Source organism: Rhinoderma darwinii, chromosome 4, assembly GCF_050947455.1.
Source record: "Rhinoderma darwinii isolate aRhiDar2 chromosome 4, aRhiDar2.hap1, whole genome shotgun sequence".
Taxonomy (NCBI): Eukaryota; Metazoa; Chordata; class Amphibia; order Anura; family Rhinodermatidae; genus Rhinoderma; species Rhinoderma darwinii.
This window is the reverse complement of record NC_134690.1, coordinates 87,649,041-87,667,352: the sequence shown is the minus strand read 5'-3', so window position 1 is coordinate 87,667,352 and position 18,312 is coordinate 87,649,041. Positions and strand designations below refer to the sequence as shown.

At 45.5% G+C, this 18,312-nt stretch overlaps 2 protein-coding genes across 3 annotated transcripts in view; one reads left to right on the top strand and one right to left on the bottom strand.

Annotated features, from left to right (window-relative positions):
• Positions 1 to 16,648, top strand: part of SNORC (secondary ossification center associated regulator of chondrocyte maturation) — a 56,837-nt gene extending 40,189 nt beyond the window's left edge. Inside the window, exon 3 of the mRNA XM_075861323.1 lies at positions 15,026 to 16,648. Within this exon, the coding sequence (XP_075717438.1) occupies positions 15,026 to 15,135 (110 nt within the window). The 3' untranslated portion in view covers positions 15,136 to 16,648. The remainder of the gene's footprint in view (positions 1 to 15,025) is intronic.
• NGEF (neuronal guanine nucleotide exchange factor) overlaps positions 16,080 to 18,312 on the bottom strand; it is a 179,239-nt gene continuing 177,006 nt past the window's right edge. For both annotated transcript variants that reach the window (XM_075861321.1, XM_075861322.1), the window contains one exon: positions 16,080 to 16,369. In XM_075861321.1, coding sequence (XP_075717436.1) covers positions 16,185 to 16,369 — 185 coding nt within the window. In that variant the 3' untranslated portion in view covers positions 16,080 to 16,184. The remainder of the gene's footprint in view (positions 16,370 to 18,312) is intronic.

Here is an 18,312-nt window from a genome sequence, read left to right as displayed (position 1 = left end):
AACTCAGATGAGCCTCACGCAGGAATCAGCTGCGTGGGGACCAATAGAAACACACAAATAGAGACGAGCCTCAGAAGGATAAGACTGACATAAGTAAATGCCAATCAGATAGGGGTACGGATGTGCCAATCGTAATGCGCATACTGCGCATGAATATAGCTATCTAAAGTGGACTTAGCCGATAAAGGCTATGAAAAATATCCCACATTGGAATGCCCTGTTAGCAAGCCAATAGCGTGGCTGGGTAGTGACGCGCCTCCAAGGCATAAGATTGACATTATCGGGAGTCAGTGAGGAGACGGAGTCTGTGCGCCAATCAATTCATGTGGGTAGCGCAGGCGCAAAAGATCCAAAGTTGGACTTAACCGATGCGTGTAAGTAGCGCATGCGCAGAAGATCCGAAAAAGGACTTAGCCGTCTGCCGTGACAAGACGGCAGAGTCAGTAGGGAGACGGAGTAATGTGCCGATCAGTGCATATGGGCAGCGCAGGCGCAGAAGGTCCAAGGGTGGACTTAGTCAATGCGTGTAGATGGCGCATGCGTAGTCGGTCCGAAAACGGACTTGGCCGTCTGTTGTGACAACACAGCAGATGCGCATGTCTGTGGGTTTAGAGCCAGCACTGATGGGACAGGGAATAGGTTATATGGTAAGTACTATGTGTGTGTTCTGAATACACATATAGCTATAATGTCCAAAAGGACAAGGAGAGGCCATATTAAGTACAGGTATGGTATCCAAACTTATGTAGTGCATGATGTATAAGTGTTATGAAAACACACAGAAACAATAGTAATTGTACCATACTAGGTTGCTCGTGCATTAGTGGAATCGTATTGTTACTGAGTTACAAGGAAAAGAGAATAGTCTATCAGAATGGACAGAAGGTCCGGTAGTTGGTAAGTGTATAGCCCCCCCAAAAATAGAGAGCAGGGTACAATTGCCGCATATATCATACAAGACGTAATTGGTGTGTAAATGGTGTAGTCATATTGACGGAACGTCACATAGTGTATGTAGTGAAATATAAATATAAGCCTAAGTTTACAAAAAGCTATAGGAAGGCAACAAAAGTGAAGCCTTCATTTAAACCACTGGGATTCAAGGTATTCAACCTATGAATCCATTTGGCTTCTTCTTGGAGAAGCTTTTTATCCAGATTACCAGCTCTGGGCCCCAGTTTAACTTGGGTAATGCCCCAAAATTTGAGGGCACTGGTATCCCCCTGATGTACGAACCTAATATGTTTAGAAAGAGGAGTATCCTCTTTCGTATTAATCGTGCTTATGTGCTTTGAGATCCTCCTTCGAAGCTGTTGGATGGTCTTGCCTATGTACAACTTAGGACAAGTGCATAGGGCTGCGTAAATGACCCCACTACTTTGGCAATTGATGAATTGCTTGATAGTAAAGGTTTTCCCATCGGATGGATTGGAAAAGGTCTTAGTCGTGGGCATGAATGGGCAGAAAGAGCATCTGCCACAAGGGAAGGATCCATTTATGGGAGGTGGAAGCCAGGTACTACGTTCAATCAAAGGTCGCGAGTAGTGACTATGTGTCAAGAATTCCCGAAGGTTCTTGCCTCTACGGTATGTAATATTAGGGCCGTTTGAAACCACATCACGTAAGTCAGGGTCCGCTTGTAGAATTGACCAATGTTGTTGTAGGATGTTTTTAATCTGATATGAACAAGTATCAAAATTGCCTATGCATCGGATGGAAGATGACAGTGGGCCATTGGTATTGTTAGAATTGTTGCTGTTTTTGGTATTTTTACCATAGAGTAGCTCTTCTCTAGAGGTTGTCTTGGCCCTGGCGTATGCTCTATGCAGAGTCTTTTTAGGATATCCACGTGCTCTGAATTTTTGATACAGGATATCACATTCAAGTTTGAAAGTATGTTCTTCCGAACAATTTCTCCTAGCTCTCAGATACTGGCCAGTTGGAATACCTCTCTTGAGGGCTGGTGGATGAAAGCTCCCCCAGTGTAGAAAACTGTTTGTTGCAGTCTCTTTTCGAAAGATATTATCCCGAGACCAGGACCCAAACCAGCAGGAACTATCGGAGCCATAATGGATGGGGGAGGAGTGGGTGGAGGTTGTGGTGCCTGTTGCATCACTCTTGGCGGATCCTGGTCGCACTGGAAGAAATCCTCCTTGCTATCTCCCAGTGAACCGTCCTCCCCATCGTCTAATGGGGGATGTGACGTTTCATGCCACCCTCCATTAACACTACCTGGGGGAATGTGCTGTGGGTCCGAGCCCCTGGTGCTGTTTCTCGTGCCCATCCTATAAGCTGGTGGAAGGGGGACCACTGCCGTATTATCCAGTGTGGACACAACCGTGTGCCCCGCGGCTCCTGAGCGAGGCCGAGCCCTTCCCAGTCCGGTGTAAGTTGTCAGGTCTGGCGACAGAGGGATCACGTTGTCCTCAGGCCTGTCCCGCGAGGGTTGCGGCGCAGGACTAGACTGCGCATGCGCGACCTGTCTAGAGGCCGCGGAGCGGACTCGTTGGTTGCTGGAGGGGGACAGCCGCGCTGGCGGCCTAGAGCGGCGCACAGAACGCAGTGTGGGGAGCTGACAGGGAAATTAAGATTCCGGTGCCACAGTCTCATCCAAAAGAGACTGCAGCCATACAGAGCCCTTGCTCTGAAGACGGAGGTGGATAGTCTCCTCAAGCTCTTGCCGGTTCATGTTTACCACAGGTAAGTGTACTTACTGCGACACTGTGCACGAACTGTAGACCGGTAACGGCCAGAAGAGGAAGATGTCTGCCCGCCCTCAGTTTATAAAACCCAGCAAGGGAGGATGGGCGAGCCTGCCCACAAGACTGCCCCCCTCCCCCAAAAGCGCCCCCCACTGCCTTACCTAAAAAGGCCCGCCCTGGCCAGCAATGTCCCTCATTTAGCCCCTTCCGTGCCACACAGTCATGAGCCCAACGGCTAGTACGCCTGAGGGATTCCAGAGATCCGCAGTGAGAATGTGCGCGTGTTATTTGCAGAAGGATGTGGCCGTTATTTGATGTGTTTGTGTGATATTGGGCGTGGTTAGGGGCGTGGCTTAAAATGTCCCTCTTTTCCGAATTCAAAAGTTGGGAGGTATGCTACAAGTCCTGCTGTAGGTAGAAAAGGGTGATTGTCCGCCAACCAAATTAAAACATACAAGGAACTGGAAGGATAAAGTCATAAAGTGTCCCTGTAAGTTATTTAAAACAAAGAAAAACTTTACATGTGGATAAATTAGCAATATAGACACTTTGTCCATTAAGACTTGTCATGAGACAATCCACAGTCATGCGGATCCCACAGTCTCTGTCTGCCATGTCCATAGACGCAGGCCGTCAGGCTCACTCACCTCCTGACGGCCACGGCCATGGGTCTGCGAGCGCTGGCCCCAGTCTCCTCCTCAGGAGACGTCAGCGCTCACTTCCGCTTACCTCGGCTGGGTCAAGTAGGGTGCGCGTGTACGCTCGTGCCCGCTCTTAAAGGGCCAGCGTGCCCACCTGAAGTTAAAGAGGCTCTGTTACCACATTATAGGTGCCCTATATTGTACATGATATGATCGGCGCTGTAATGTAGATTACAGCAGTGTTTTTTATTTAGAAAAACGATCATTTTTCACAGAGTTATGACCTATATTAGCTTTATGCTAATGAGCTTCTTAATGAACAACTGGGCGTGTTTTACTTTTTGGCCAAGTGGGCGTTGTACAGAGGAGTGTATGACGCTGACCAATCCGCGTCATACACTTCTCCCCATTCATTTACACAGCACATAGCGATATAGCTATATCGCTATGTGCAGCCACATAAACACACTATAACGTTACTGCAGTGTCCTGACAATGAATATATATTACCTCCAGCCAGGACGTGATGTGTATTCAGAATCCTGACCACTTCTGTAGTGTCTGTGTGAGACTACAGCACAGCACCGCAAGATCTCGCTGTAAATGACAGCTTACAGCGTAATCTCTCGAGACTACGCCTGCTATGCTGTAAATCGCAGAGAAGTGGTCAGGATTCTGAAAACACATCACGTCCTGGCTGGAGGTAATGTATATTCATTGTCAGGATACTGCAGTAATGTTATAGTGTGTTTATGTGGCTGCACATAGCGATATAGCTAGATCGCTATGTGCTGTGTAAATGAATGGAGAGAAGTGTATGATGCTGATTGGTCAGCATCATACACTCCTCTGTACAACACCCACTTGGCCAAAAAGTAAAACACTCCCAGTTGTTCATTAAGAAACTCAGTAGCATAAAGCTAATATAGGTCATAACTCCGTCAAAAATGTTCGTTTTTCTAAGTAAAACACGCTGCTGTAATCTACATTACAGCGCCGATCATATCATGTACAATATAGGCCTCTTATAATGTGGTGACCGAGCCTCTTTAAATGTCAAAATTAGCCCATGAGTACCCTGTACTATAAGAGGGGCTCAGCCCCTTCCTTTCATGCCTGAGCGTTGTTGTCATTCCCAAAGTTTGTCTAAACAAATGGTCTCCTAGTGTTTTCCAGTTCCCAGTGTTCCCCGTTCCTTTACCTGTATCCCGTGCTAACCTGGTCAAGTGCCGTGCTGAGCTGTAGTCGTGCTGTGCTGTCCTGCTACACCACGCCTGACGTCTGCCTAGTCCCAGCCGAGCCTGTCTTGCTACTGTCCAAGCTGCCACAGGTACACTGTAAGAACTATAGACGGTAACCTGCGTCCTGTTGGCCAACTGCCATACCATCAAGGCGGTACGGCCCAGTGTGTCCACGTACCTAACTTGACAGTACGCTCAGGCCGTGGACCCCGCTGGTCGATCCAAGACCAAGATGACGTCAACAAGAGATGCGGACGGATATGCTGGACCTCCTGTCTCGACAGGACCAACTCCTCCAGGCCTTGGACATTCTCGAACGTCGGTAGGAGGTGCAAACTGACGTTCCTCCTACTACACCTCCTGGCAGTGTTGATCCTCAGACTACACCTCCTGGCAGTGTTGATCCCTGATTTTCTTTGCCACTTCCTGACCGCTATGATGGAGACGCAGGGACCTGTCGTGGATTTTTGAACCAGTGCCAAATCCACTTCAGCCTGTATGCAAGGGCATTTTCGTCTGGCGCAAGGGTCGCTTTCATCATTTCTCTCCTCACTGGCAAGGCCCTTGCATGGGTGAATCCTATCTGGGGGAGACAAGTACCAGAGACCCGTGACTTCCAGGGGTTCCTCCGGACATTTTGCACGGTGTTTAAGGAGCCTAGACGAGTCTTGTCTTAAGCGGCCTCCTTGCTGAACCTACGCCAAGGAGACACCTCCGTGGGCGAGTATGCCATTCACTTCCGCACCCTGGCGGGAGAACTGTTGTGGAACCATGAGGCCCTGGTGGCTACATTCTGGCACGGACTGTCTCCTAAGATTAAGGACGAGCTTGCCGCTCGAGATATACCATCTACACTGGATGACCTCATCCTTCTGGCCGCCCGGATTGATATAAGGATCCGAGAACGGCTCCAAGAAGCTCATCGGGAGGGAGGCCTTCCTAGTCCGGTCCTTACCTTGCAGCAACCCCTGCTGTCCTCAGATGCCGACCCTCCTAAGGAGTCTGTGAGGATGGACCAGTTTAAGCTATCTAACCACGAGAGACCACGCAGACGCACTTCGGGACTCTGTCTATATTGTGGCCTTGGAGGCCATCTTGTGCGTCTGTGTCCCCAAAAGTCCCAAAGCCTAGGGTTGGTAGGAGAGACAACCTTGGGTAAAGAAGGACTTTAGTCTAAATTGTCCATACCCGTGACCAAACTGTCCGGCGTGAAAACGCATCGAGTCTCTGCGTATTTGGACACTGGATCCGCTGCTAATTTCATTCATAGAGACCTGGTGGATCTTCCCAAATCACCCACCACCCCTCTGGAGAGGCCGTTGATGGTTGCATCGGTAAATGGACTACCTCTGCCATTCCTAGTTATAGCTGTGACCAAGCCACTGAGGCTCCATGTAGGAGCTCTCCACTCCGAGCGTGTCTCGCTCTTTGTCTTGTCCAAGGCCATTAACCCCTTGCTGCTGGGCCTGCCTTGGCTCCGACTACATGCCCCAGTCCTAGACTGGAACTCTGGAGAGGTTCTCGGTGCTCCAGTGGGGCCCTGAGTGTCACAACCGTTGCCTGGTACTGATTCGTTCGGTTCAGCCTCCTCTGCCTCGGTCATTGGCAGGATTGCTTGGTCATTATGCTGCTGCATTTTCGGACATCTTCAGCAAGAGGGAGACGGAGACGCTGCCCCCACACTGGGCATATGACTGTCCTATCGAGCAGATTCCTGGTGCGTCCCTTCCCCGTGGTAGGGTATATCCTATCTCCTTGCCAGAGACTCTGTCCATGTCTGCCTATGTTAAAGAGAGCTTGGAGAGGGGCTTCATACGGAAGTCTTCCTCGCCGGCAGGAGCCGGGTTCTTCTTCGTCAAGAAAAAGGATGGTTCTCTGCATCCGTGTATCGACTACCGAGGTCTCAACAAGATCACGGTGAAAAATAAGTATCCGTTGCCATTGATCTCTGAATGGTTTGATCGTATACGTGGTGCTGAGATTTTTTCCAAACTAGACCTGCGTGGGGCTTACAACCTAATCCGGATTCGCCAGGGTGACGAATGGATGACTGCATTTAACACCCGTGATGGACACTATGAATATCTAGTAATGCCCTTCGGCCTGTGTAGTGCTCCTGCGGTCTTCCAGGAGTTTGTTAATGACATCTCCCGTGACCTCCTCTATGTTTGTGTTGTGGTCTATCTTGATGACATCTTGATTTTTTTCTCTACGTGCTATGACTCATCAGAGACATGTCCGTCAAGTTTTGCTGCGGTTAAGGGAGAATAATCTGTACGCCAAGTTGGAGAAGTGTGTATTTGAGAAAGATGCTCTACCCTTCCTGGGCTACATCGTCTCGAATCGAGGTCTCGAGATGGATCCTGAAAAGGTAAAGTCCGTCCTGGAATGCCCACGCCCTCATGACTTGAGGGCCATACAGTTCTTTCTGGGATTCGCCAATTTTTACAGACCGTTCATTCCAAACTTCTCCTCACTGACATCTCCTATCTCTAATCTCACCAAGAAGGGCATGAACGCCAAGGTGTGGACTCCTGAGGCAGAGTCCGCATTCAATAGCCTGAAGAGTGCCTTCACGTCAGCCTCTATCCTCCATCATCCAGATGTTTCTCGACAGTTATCGTTGGAGGTTGACGCCTCCTCTGTCGGTGCTGGTGCATTCCTGTTCAGAGAGGTTCCAAGGGCAAGTCAATGGTATGTGGATATTTCTCTAAGCTCTTCTTTTCCGCAGAACACAAATACTCGATTGGGGATCGGGAGTTACTGGCCATCAAATTGGCCCTGGAGGAGTGGAGACATCTACTAGAGGGCGCAGCTCATCCCATCCTGATTTGTACAGACCACAAGAACCTCACCTATCTACAGACGGCCCAACGGCTGAACCCTCGTCAGGCCAGGTGGTCGCTGTTCTTTACCAGGTTCCAGTTTGAGCTCCATTATCGCTCGGCTGACAAAAATGTGAGGGCCGATGCCTTGTCCAGGTCATTCGAGACAGAGGACACCATGGACATTTCACAGAATATTATTGATCCGTCTTGCATTGTCTCTGTCAACCCCTTGCAAGTTGGGGACATCCCTCCAGGGAGCACCTTTGTGCGCCTGGCTGACAGAGGGAGAATCCTCCGCTGGGGACACTGCTCTAGACTGACAGGTCACGCGGGTACCCGTAAGACCCGAGACACGATTGCCCGTCATTTCTGGTGGCCCACGCTGCCCAAAGACATCATGGATTTTGATTCTTCCTGCTCAGTGTGTGCAACTAACAAGGTTGCTCACTCCAGACCTGCTGGTCTGCTCCAGCCGGTGCCCGATGCTCCCTGGCAGCATATAGCTATGGACTTTATTACTGACCTGCCTCTCTCTGCAGGATGCAGTACTGTCTGGGTGGTGGTGGATCGATTTTTGAAAATGGCCCACTTCGTTCCACTGACCGGCCTTCCTTCTGCTCCTCAACTGGCAAACCTTTTCATCCAGCACATCTCCGCCTGCACGGCTTGCCGCGGCATATAGTGTCTGATCGGGGGGTCCAGTTCACCTCTAGGTTCTCGAGAGCCCTCTGTAGACGCCTCAACGTGAGGTTGGACTTTTCCTATGCCTACCATCCTCAGTCCAATGGTCAAGTCGAGAGGATCAATCAGATCTTGGAGAACTATCTATCTCCAAGCAGCATGATGACTGGGTGCAGCTTCTTCCGTGGGCTGAGTTGTCATATAACATCACACTAGCGAGTCCACAAAAACCACACCGTTCTTCATTGTCTACGGCCAACATCCACGAATTCCTCTCCCAGAGTCCGTTATGTCAGAGGTACCAGCAGCTGATTCCGCTTTTAGAGACTTCCTGCAGATCTGGCAGCAGACTCGATCCTCTATTCTACGGGCAGTCGACCGCATGAAACGGAAGGCGCACACGAGGAGAAGAGAACCTCCTCAATTTCTCCCTGGCACGAAGGTCTGGCTGTCATCCAGGAATAGAAGACTGAGGGTGCCATCATACAAATTTGCTCCCAGGTTCCTCGGACCCTTCAAGATCCTACAGCAGATCAACCCTGTCGCCTACAAGCTTCGGCTGCCTCCTGCCCTCAAGATCCCCAACTCCTTCCATGTCTCCCTACTGAAGTTGGTAGTTCTGAACCGCTATACCAAGACTCCTAGCCCTGCAGTTGCCTCCAGCGGTCCTTCAGACACCTTCGAGGTTAAGGAGATCTTGGACACCAAGAAAGTAAGAGGAAAGACTTTTTATTTGATGGATTGGAGGGGGTTTGGTCCTGAAGAGAGGTCCTGGGAGCCAGAGGAGAACCTCAATGCTCCTACCCTTCTGAAGAAGTTTCTCTCTCGCTCTGATCCCAAGAGGAGGGGGCGTAAGAGGGGGGATACTGTCATGTCCATGGCCGCGGGCCATCAGGCCCACTTATCTCCTGACGGCCGCAGCCATGGGTCTGCGAGTGCTGGCCCCAGTCTCCTCCTCAGGACACACCAGCTCTCACTTCCGCTTACCTCGTCCGGGTCCCGTAGGGTGCGCACACACGCTTGTGCCCGCTCTTAAAGGGCTAGCATAAGAAGGGCTCAGCCCCTTTCTCACATGCCTGAGCGTTGTTGTCGTACCCAAAGTTTGTGTAAGTAAATGGTCTCCTAGTGTTTTCCAGTTCCCAGTGTTTCCCGTTCATGTACCTGTATCCTGTGCTAACCTGGTCAAGTGCCGTGCTGAGCTGTAGTCGTGTTGTGCTGTGTACCACGCCTGTCCTGCTACACCACACCTGACGTCTGCCTGCTGCCTAGTCCCAGCCGAGCCTAACTTGCTACTGTCCGAGCTGCCACAGGTACACTATATGAACAATAGACTGTGAACTGCGTCCTGTTGGCCAGCTGCCATACCGTCAAGGTGGTACGGCCCAGTGGGTACACGTACCCAATGTGACACTGTCTCAGCAGACTGCAGGAGGTATTATTAATTTAGGAGGCTCAGAGGGGATTTTTACTTTGGAGCACTAGTACTGTAATGTTGCACAAAGTAGTGTACTATTACTCTGTAGGGGCACTGGGGATAGCAGCAGCATAGGACGTTTGTGTGCAAATACGAGTCATGGCTGGAACTTTGAAGAAGAAGGGAAAGAAAAGATGTCACCTGTAAGTCATTGGATGTAACTGTACTGTGTTCACTTTTCACTGTGTAGAACTGTTACCATTATTGGGTTCTGCATTATTTAGCGGTATGGGGGGGGGGGGGGTGGTACAAAACATATGTCTTGGGGTTTGGGCCCATGAGCTTTTTAGACCCCAGCAATGCCCCTGGCTACTTGTACAACATTAATGGGTCACTTAAGAGACCCAGCAATGCTGCTGAAAATTACGGATGCACGGGGGGGGGGGGGCCAAAGCTGAACTTTGCACCAGGGCCCAAGAGCCTTTAGCTACGCCCCTGCCCAAAGGCATACTAGACTTGTGCCTATGGCAATACTAGTGCTACCTATGCTGTTAGAAAGGTGGGTCCTGGCACTTGCCCACTGTCAGAAACCATTTATCTGAGTTTCTGTAACCCAATATCGTCTTGAGTAGACAATGCTGATTGCCTGAGGGCCTGCTCCATCTAATAGAGCAGCACCAAAGTTGCTATGTAAAGCAAGTAAGTTTAGGGCTCTGATCTGTTTGGGGTAATGGGTCCCCTCTTTTCTATACCAGATCAATGAACACATAGCATTTTTTTCTTTTTAAAACATTTTTATATTTCTCAGCTGACTACTTTGTGACCATTCATGGAAACCATAAATGACACAATAGAACTAAAACAAAAAACATGTAACATAACATTGACTATCGTTTTTCTGTCTGTGTGGTTAAATTTTAATACTTGAAGCTGTTTTATAACATTTTACAATTATTGTATAAGTCAAGAAAATATAAAATAAAACTAATTACAAAATTAAAAACATTAAAAAAAACATCAATATTGAGGGTCTCAGAGTAATTGTGGCAACCACAGACACCAGAGACACATTTCATTTTTCAGTGCTGTTTAGAAAGTAAAAACTGAACTCTGGTTGCGATGGGCAACAAAGACACATTTTATAATACAGTTTTAATACAAGAAGCCCAGAGAGCCTCTGTTCTACCACAATAGACTTGTATTCTGTGCTGTGGTTTTTTATTTAGTACAAACAGATTGTACTAAACATTCATTGTTATTAGTACAGTAATTACAAATGTATTTTAAATGGTTTATCCACCTTTGAATACTATTATAAAGTTTATATATGGAATGTATCTAAAAAAAATTAGAGTAACTTTGTAAATACATGACTTAACTTGTACGGGTTCAGGGTGTTACAGCCTGTATTATACTCTAGAGCTGTATTCACAATTCTAGTGGTTGTTAATGGAGACAGTTGAACAGCTTGGTTACAGCCACATCTCTAACAGGGGAGCAGTGAGAGAGTTAGGCCTCATGCACACGACCATAGCCATGTGCACGGTCCGTGTTTACAGCACGGAAGGGCTGCGGAGTATCATCCGCGGGTCGTCCGCAATCATGAACCGTGCACATGCAAGATGTGCATTGATTTCAATGAGCCGGACCGCAATTGCGGTCCTTAAAATGACACGTCCTATTTTTTTTGCGGTCCGGGCCCCTTTGGAAACCATAGTCATGTGCATTGGCCCATAGGATAAAATGTGTTCTGTACTATCCGCAATTGCAGATAGTATATGGCTGCAAATGCACATGTGCATGAGGCATTAAAGACTATGTCCACCTTTGCAACAAAGTTTTTTGTTTTTTTTACTTCTGCATTGCAACTAAAATGAAAAATAAAGCAACTTTACAAATAGTCTTTATTAAAAAATTTCTACCTACAGTTCCTATACAGACCTATGTGTCTCCATGGTAACAGACAACAAATAAATTCTGTGTAGTCTAATCTCTAATTTTCTATCTATTTCCCATCGTGTCACACACTTATGTATCTAAATGGAAAGTATATATCCTGTCAATCAACAAAATGCATTTATGTATCCTATCTAGAAAAGTTGTCCAATTATTCACAGTTGGCATTTAGATGATCTGTAGGATCCAATGGTTAGGTATCCTAAATTAAGTAGATTTACAGATGTGTCCATCGCTGATAGACTCCCATGTTATTCCATGTTAACAAAGTAGACCTCTAACGTATGCGCTTTTTTAAATAGATGGCGTGAGATTGTATTGAATTGGTATCATGACAAATTGTATAACTTAATGCAATTCAAGAAAAGTTAAGGATGGACGCATCTGTATGCTAGTTAAATGTATGTGAACTATATCAACATCTGGACCTATTTCAGAAAGTCGACCCCTTACGTATTTGGGTGTAAACAATAAGAACACTTTCTTAGAATGCAAATCACCAGAGCAAGCTCAATGCAGACTATGTGTTAACTAGTAATGCTGGGAGAGTTCAGCTCGGTGGACTACAGAGTTGTGAATTCAGCTCTGGGCTGTAATACATATGGTAATGTAGGATCCATAAGTAATAATATGTATGTACAAAGTTACTCAACTCTAGCTTAATTTTATATGAAAACGAAAATGACATTAAAGTTGAACATTGGTTTCAAAATTGTGTATTGATAGTTGATGTTTGCTGGGGTTACAGTTTCATAATTTCAAACTTACATTTTTCTTTTAGTACAGTTTTTGTAAAAGAGAAATGGCTCATGATGGATCCTATTCATTGCTATGGGGATTAATCTGAAATCAAGGGGGATGGTTTTTTAAGACTGGCATTTCATATGCCAGTCTTAATGAGGAAAGAAAAATTTGAGTAAGGCGAAAACCTCTTCATAAATGTGTCTTATCTTTCGGCCGGGCGACACATTTGGCGCAAGGATGTGCCATCCATTCCTCACACCGTTCGCCCATAAAATAAAAAAACACATACTTACCTCACCACTCCTCTTCTTCCCTCCAGCTCCCTCATCCTTCTAGTGTAGCTCAGACAAGGTCCCGATGCCAGGCATCATTAGGACCTCATATGTGACGCATCACTTCAACATTATCAGTTATGCATTGGATACAACGTCCTGACACTGCCCGGCGTCAAGTCTTTGTATGAGCGCTGCTAGAAGGCTGAGGAAGCCAGAGGGGAGAAGAAAAGAGGAGCGGTGAGTATAATTTTTTTTCTTTATTTACATATTTTTAAAATTTTTACTTTCGAATGGGGGGGCATTGGCAGGGGAAGTAGTCACATCGGGGGGGTCAAGGTCGGGGCTAGGAGCTGGTGTCGATTTCCACTACAATGTACAAATTTGTGGCGAAGAGTTTTATAAATTTGTCAAGCCTCGGAAAGCCCCCTTTCACCGAGGCCACACCCCCTTCCCACAAAAGTGGTGAGGGTGGCGTTAAATGGCCAAAAGTCGCAGTTTGCACCGCCAGAGAACTGGTGTAGAAATGTTGAAAAATTACCCCCCAAAGTGTATCAGTTTGCATAAATTTTTTTTTTATAATTACAGTCAGTGGGAGATGGATTGAAAAACTTTTCAATGGTTGAAGTATTGAGAAGCTGATGCAAACTGAATTGGTTTAGATCAGCTGCAGAGAAAACACAAAAGTGTGAACCCAGCCTTACACAGACTTTCCCTCTGTAGTATAATGCCATTTAAAGGAATTCTCTGGGATTACAGTATAGCCTGCATTTCAATTGGCAGTGAAATTAATTTACACCCTGTGATATTTAGGCACCAAGTTCAGAGAAAGCAGCTACATGGGTATATGTGTATATATATATATATATATATATATATATATATATATATATATATATATATCGAACACATACATTTATTCGCAATTGACATCACACATTTCTCAGTGTGTAAACTGTAGAGTATCAGCATTTTCAATACTGCATTAACTGAAGGCTGTTCCTTAATTCTAAATATCCCCTATGGCCTTCCTATATTAGTTCTCCATGTTGCCGAAGAGCATTCAGATCCATCTTTATTTCTGGAAATGGCTCAAGGGATTTATAAAGCTTTTCCCATTCTCGCGTTACGAGTTACATGAAGCCCTTTCACCTCCATTACAGTGGATTGCTGTAATGTTCGGTCTTTTCATACATCAAAGCCCAGTAGTGATGGAATTGAGCCCTACTCCTATTTTCTGCTTTGGTAGCACTCAACTAGACTTGCAGCTATGGTATACTGGAGTAATGGTGTAGTAATAGAATGAGGCAGCGGGAGTAGAAGTTATTTTATTTGATGTTAGCCTTATGATCAAGAAAATTATATTTAAGAGTAGTGCCAAAATGAACAATTAACACCTATCCACAGAATAGATAATTGTCTGATTGCTGGGGCGCCCCACCACTTGGGCCCCCACCAATCACAGGAACATGGCTCCCGAACCCCCCTCCCATTCCTCCTCCCTGCTCGACCGATTTGGGAACTTTGAATTTTGCAGCATTCTAGCATGAGCACGGCCCATCCATTCAAAGTTTATGGGAATGACCGAAACATTGCTCGACCGCTGCTCCATTCAAGCTCCTTCTCACTGCGAGGGGGGGGGGGAGTGAGTAGGAACAAGGGGTCTGAGAACCCCATTCTGGCATTCGGTGGGGATTCAAGCGGTCCATGGGTGTTCTGTGTATATGTGATAGTCGTTGTCCTGGTATACCCCATTAAAGCTTCTTTAATTTAGCATTACGGCCACAAGTCCCTGGCCGACCGCGTTCTGGTGACCTGAACAAGGGACGGACACTAAAATATGACCACATGACAGCCATCTGAATGAGGCTTGGCACTTTCCTCTCAGTAGACAATCCATCAGTGAATCCGCTTTGAGGCAACCACTTAAAATTGCAGTCTAAAATGGTCTTTGGGGGGGGGGGGGGTTCTCAGAGAAGAGGTCAATATACATAGGGTATACAGAAATGGAAAATCCATTGCAAAAAAATTTAGACTAGATGAGGGATGGTCTTCTCAAAGAGGCTTCACTATATTCAAAAACATTTTAGTGGCTGTGGAAAGATCAATTATATCTAAACAGAATCTCCTGGGACCCAATACAGAACCCGTAACAGGGCTCCCACCTACCATGTGCCATTTATAGTACTGGTATATTCCTATGTAATATTGGGCCCTCTCCGACACCAGGGCACGGGTGTGACTGCTGTCTCGGCACCTTCTATACCTAAACCCCTGATTTTAAGCTGTTTTATCTAATGTAAAGGGGTTGTATGAGATTACAAATCCTGGATTATTTCTTTCAGAAGCAGCACCACCCTTGTCCATCGACTATGTCTGGGACTGAGTTGAAGTGCCAATCACTTGAATGGGGCTGAGCTCCAATACCAATCACAACCCATGAACAAGGGAGGCACTGTTTCTGGAGAAAAGCATTTTTTTTCTTATTAAATCTCATATATGTCAGAATTATCTCAGTATTTATTTTCTTTTACTCTAATCCACAGGTTCCCTGGGTCCTGGAGCTGTCGCTGCGATCGTCCTGGCAGCCCTGCTTGGCACCTCTGTCCTCATCGCTCTGATTGTTATCACACTCAGAAAATTCTCTGCTTCTTAAATTAATAAAGAATCACATTGTGTTTCTACCATTTATGGTCAAGTTGAAACTGTGAGCTAAAACACAAGCAAGTGAACTGCACTTAGATCCCATGTTCTCCAATAAATGGCTTTCGCAATGGCTTTGTACTGGGAACCTGTATTCACGGAACCCAAACAAGCCACAATATGGGATCAACACAACCCCCCCATCTCTACTACCAAAAAGACCACCTGTAAAGCACATTGCATGACTGCATATCTAGAAGACATGATGATGAAATGCTCACACCAAGCTCTAAATATATTTAGGAGATATAGATGGCACCAGCAGTTAAATAATACAGAAAAAAAAACAAAAAGCAAAACAACAGCTGTGGGGATTATCATTATACAGACAAAAATTGGAGCAAATACCGGCACCATCTACACAAAAGCAGATAGTTTCCTCACAAAATGTGTCACGTTGTGTCATTGTGTGACATTTTGAGGCCTATAGCTGTTAGGTCTCCTCCTCTATATTCCTCATAGATGAAGAGCCATTTTTATGCATATGTCGCACATTTTACCAGACATAAACCATGTCCAGAAGATAACTTCTATACATGACCCTTCCCCAATGAATCCAGTAGAAGGGTATATATGGTAGAACAGAGGATTCTTCAGGCAGCTTTGTTATGTCAGGAGACAGGCTTCTGTAGTTAGTAGTCCCCTAGCTCTCGTTGAACAGCTCCCAGCGCAGGTTGATGGGAGTTGTAGTACTCTTACCAAAGTTTAGGTAAGCCTGCCTTCATACATTACTAGTCTCTAATATACAAGTTATAAACCCAATATATAATCTGTTTATAAATATCTTTGTGTGCTTGATGTGGAAAGCATTCTGTAATCTGTGTCCTTGCTTCCAAATCTAACACCGCTTTGTCCTATTGCAATAATGTATGGGTGCCTGTACAACAGTAACACACATTTGTAGATAATATACATATATTTATATAGAATATTTGCATCGCGTCACAGACACACTGCGCCTTTCCCAATCCCAACCATGCTGCCCCATGCTATCTCCAGGGGTCACTGCCGCGTTTTGCTTCCCATCTTCCGCCGGTCTTTGTTCTGGCTGCCTTCATCAGATTTGTGCACCCTAAAGCACTCCTTCAGGTTCTGCGTCCTGATGTTCTTGTTCAGTATTTCTTCTGTCACTGTGGTGGGGAACCAGCCCCTCTCCTGGTCGTGCAAACGTTCACCAAACACCCAACCTGGGACAGAAAGGAAAAATTGCGTTGTGATTCTGAATATAACATGTACACACACTATGAGGAGAGGATGTAAATACTGTGTCTCCTATGTTCAGGTTCATAGGCGACTTGGGCAGTTCATGGGCAATAAATCCAATCATGTGGATCTGAGTGATGTCCCTGGTTGCCTAGTAAAGTGACGCAATGTATTCTCCTGTATTGCATATCTTGACCAGAAAATATTGGCTTCTCCTTGTACAGATATGTTTGACAGAATAGCTTATATTAGATTCTTTTAATACTTCAGAATATTACTAACATAACAAATGATCATTCAATGTAATTGTAATAATTAATATACAAATAAAACTAATAGGAATATTCATACTTATAGGGAGTGTGTCACCAGCACAAGTTCCATTCAGAGTCATTTATACATACACACGTTACCATATTAAAGGATGTGTCCACCTTTGCAACCATTCTTTTTTTTAATTTTTATTGCTCCAATGCATTTGAAATTATGCAGCTTTGATAACAGCCTTCAATAAAAATAACCTGTCATTTGTCTAAAGCTCTTATACAGACCTATGTGTCTCCATGGTTACAGACTACGAACAAACCCTGTGTAGTCAGAACCTGCAGATATGTTCCATTCCATCAATGTCCTACTTTTTGCTAACCGTCAGTAAGAATTAGAGGACACATGCATGTCAGTATTAATGAAGGATCAAACTACACAGGCTTTGTAGTCCGTTACCATGCAGACGTTTAGGTCTACATACAGTAGGAGCTGTAGACCCCAAACAATACAAGATTTTCAATTAGTGTTCATTTTTGGTCAAAAAAAGTGGCATCATATAATTGTATATATGATGAAAACATCATGGTATTTAAAATATGAGAGCCCACAAGTATTCTGCATTAAAGGAACACTCCAGAGAAAACTCATACCCTCAGTGCACGGCCTGGTACATGACATAAGGATTCTCTATTTGGTTTTCATTAAATACCCGAGTCATGCACCTACCCCCAGTGAAAAAGTTTTGTCTGGAGTATTCCTTTAATAAGATTTCATTATTTTACATAAACCTTATGTGGCTTCTAAATACTCATTTATTGATTACATCTATTGATACAACTTCCATAAGACACTGCTTGCACATGAATGACAGGAGAGTCACTGATTAGGAACCAGATCACAGGACAGTGTGAGGTTAGACCTCATTCACATCTGCGTTGGAGGCTCCATTAGGGGCCTCTGTCGCAGATCCGTCTGAAAATACCAGAAACTACAGCGTAGCATGCTGCGCTATTTCTGGTAAAACCACAGACACCCGACGGAACCCATTGCGCCAGCCGCTGGTGATGTCTGTCATACAACTAAACCGGCGCTTCCAGTATTTCTGTTCTGCTCTTCTGATGGAGCAGAAAAACGAAACACCGACGCAGGTGTGAACCCAGTCTTCATCAGTTGCATGGAGTACAATTACAAGAAAGACACTATGATATCAAAATGATTTAACATACTTTGAAAAAGTAGCATTTCATTTTGAGATGATCATTTACCTATTTCATTAGCACAGAGTTGTTGTAAGGGTCTATTCACACGATGTGGTCCAAACACAGTTTTTGAAGCTGTTTTCCCGAAATCGCAAAAAATAAATGTGATTTAACCGCACCGTGTGAATAGTGGCTAACATACAAGTAACAGTATACCAGGAGGCCTGTCTGTGCTTCATTATAGACTACTATGCTGCTGTCATGCGTGGCAGATTGTGTTTCTAAAATTTCGGCAACTGTCCTACTCATCTAATTGGGACCTGCAGAAATCAATGCACCTGCTGCAGAAACTTCTGCAACTAAATCTGCCACGTGTGACTGCACACTTAGAGGATTAGAAGTAATGAGAACTCAATCACCACGATATATGCTCAACTGGAGAAACGTCTTCATTAATCTGA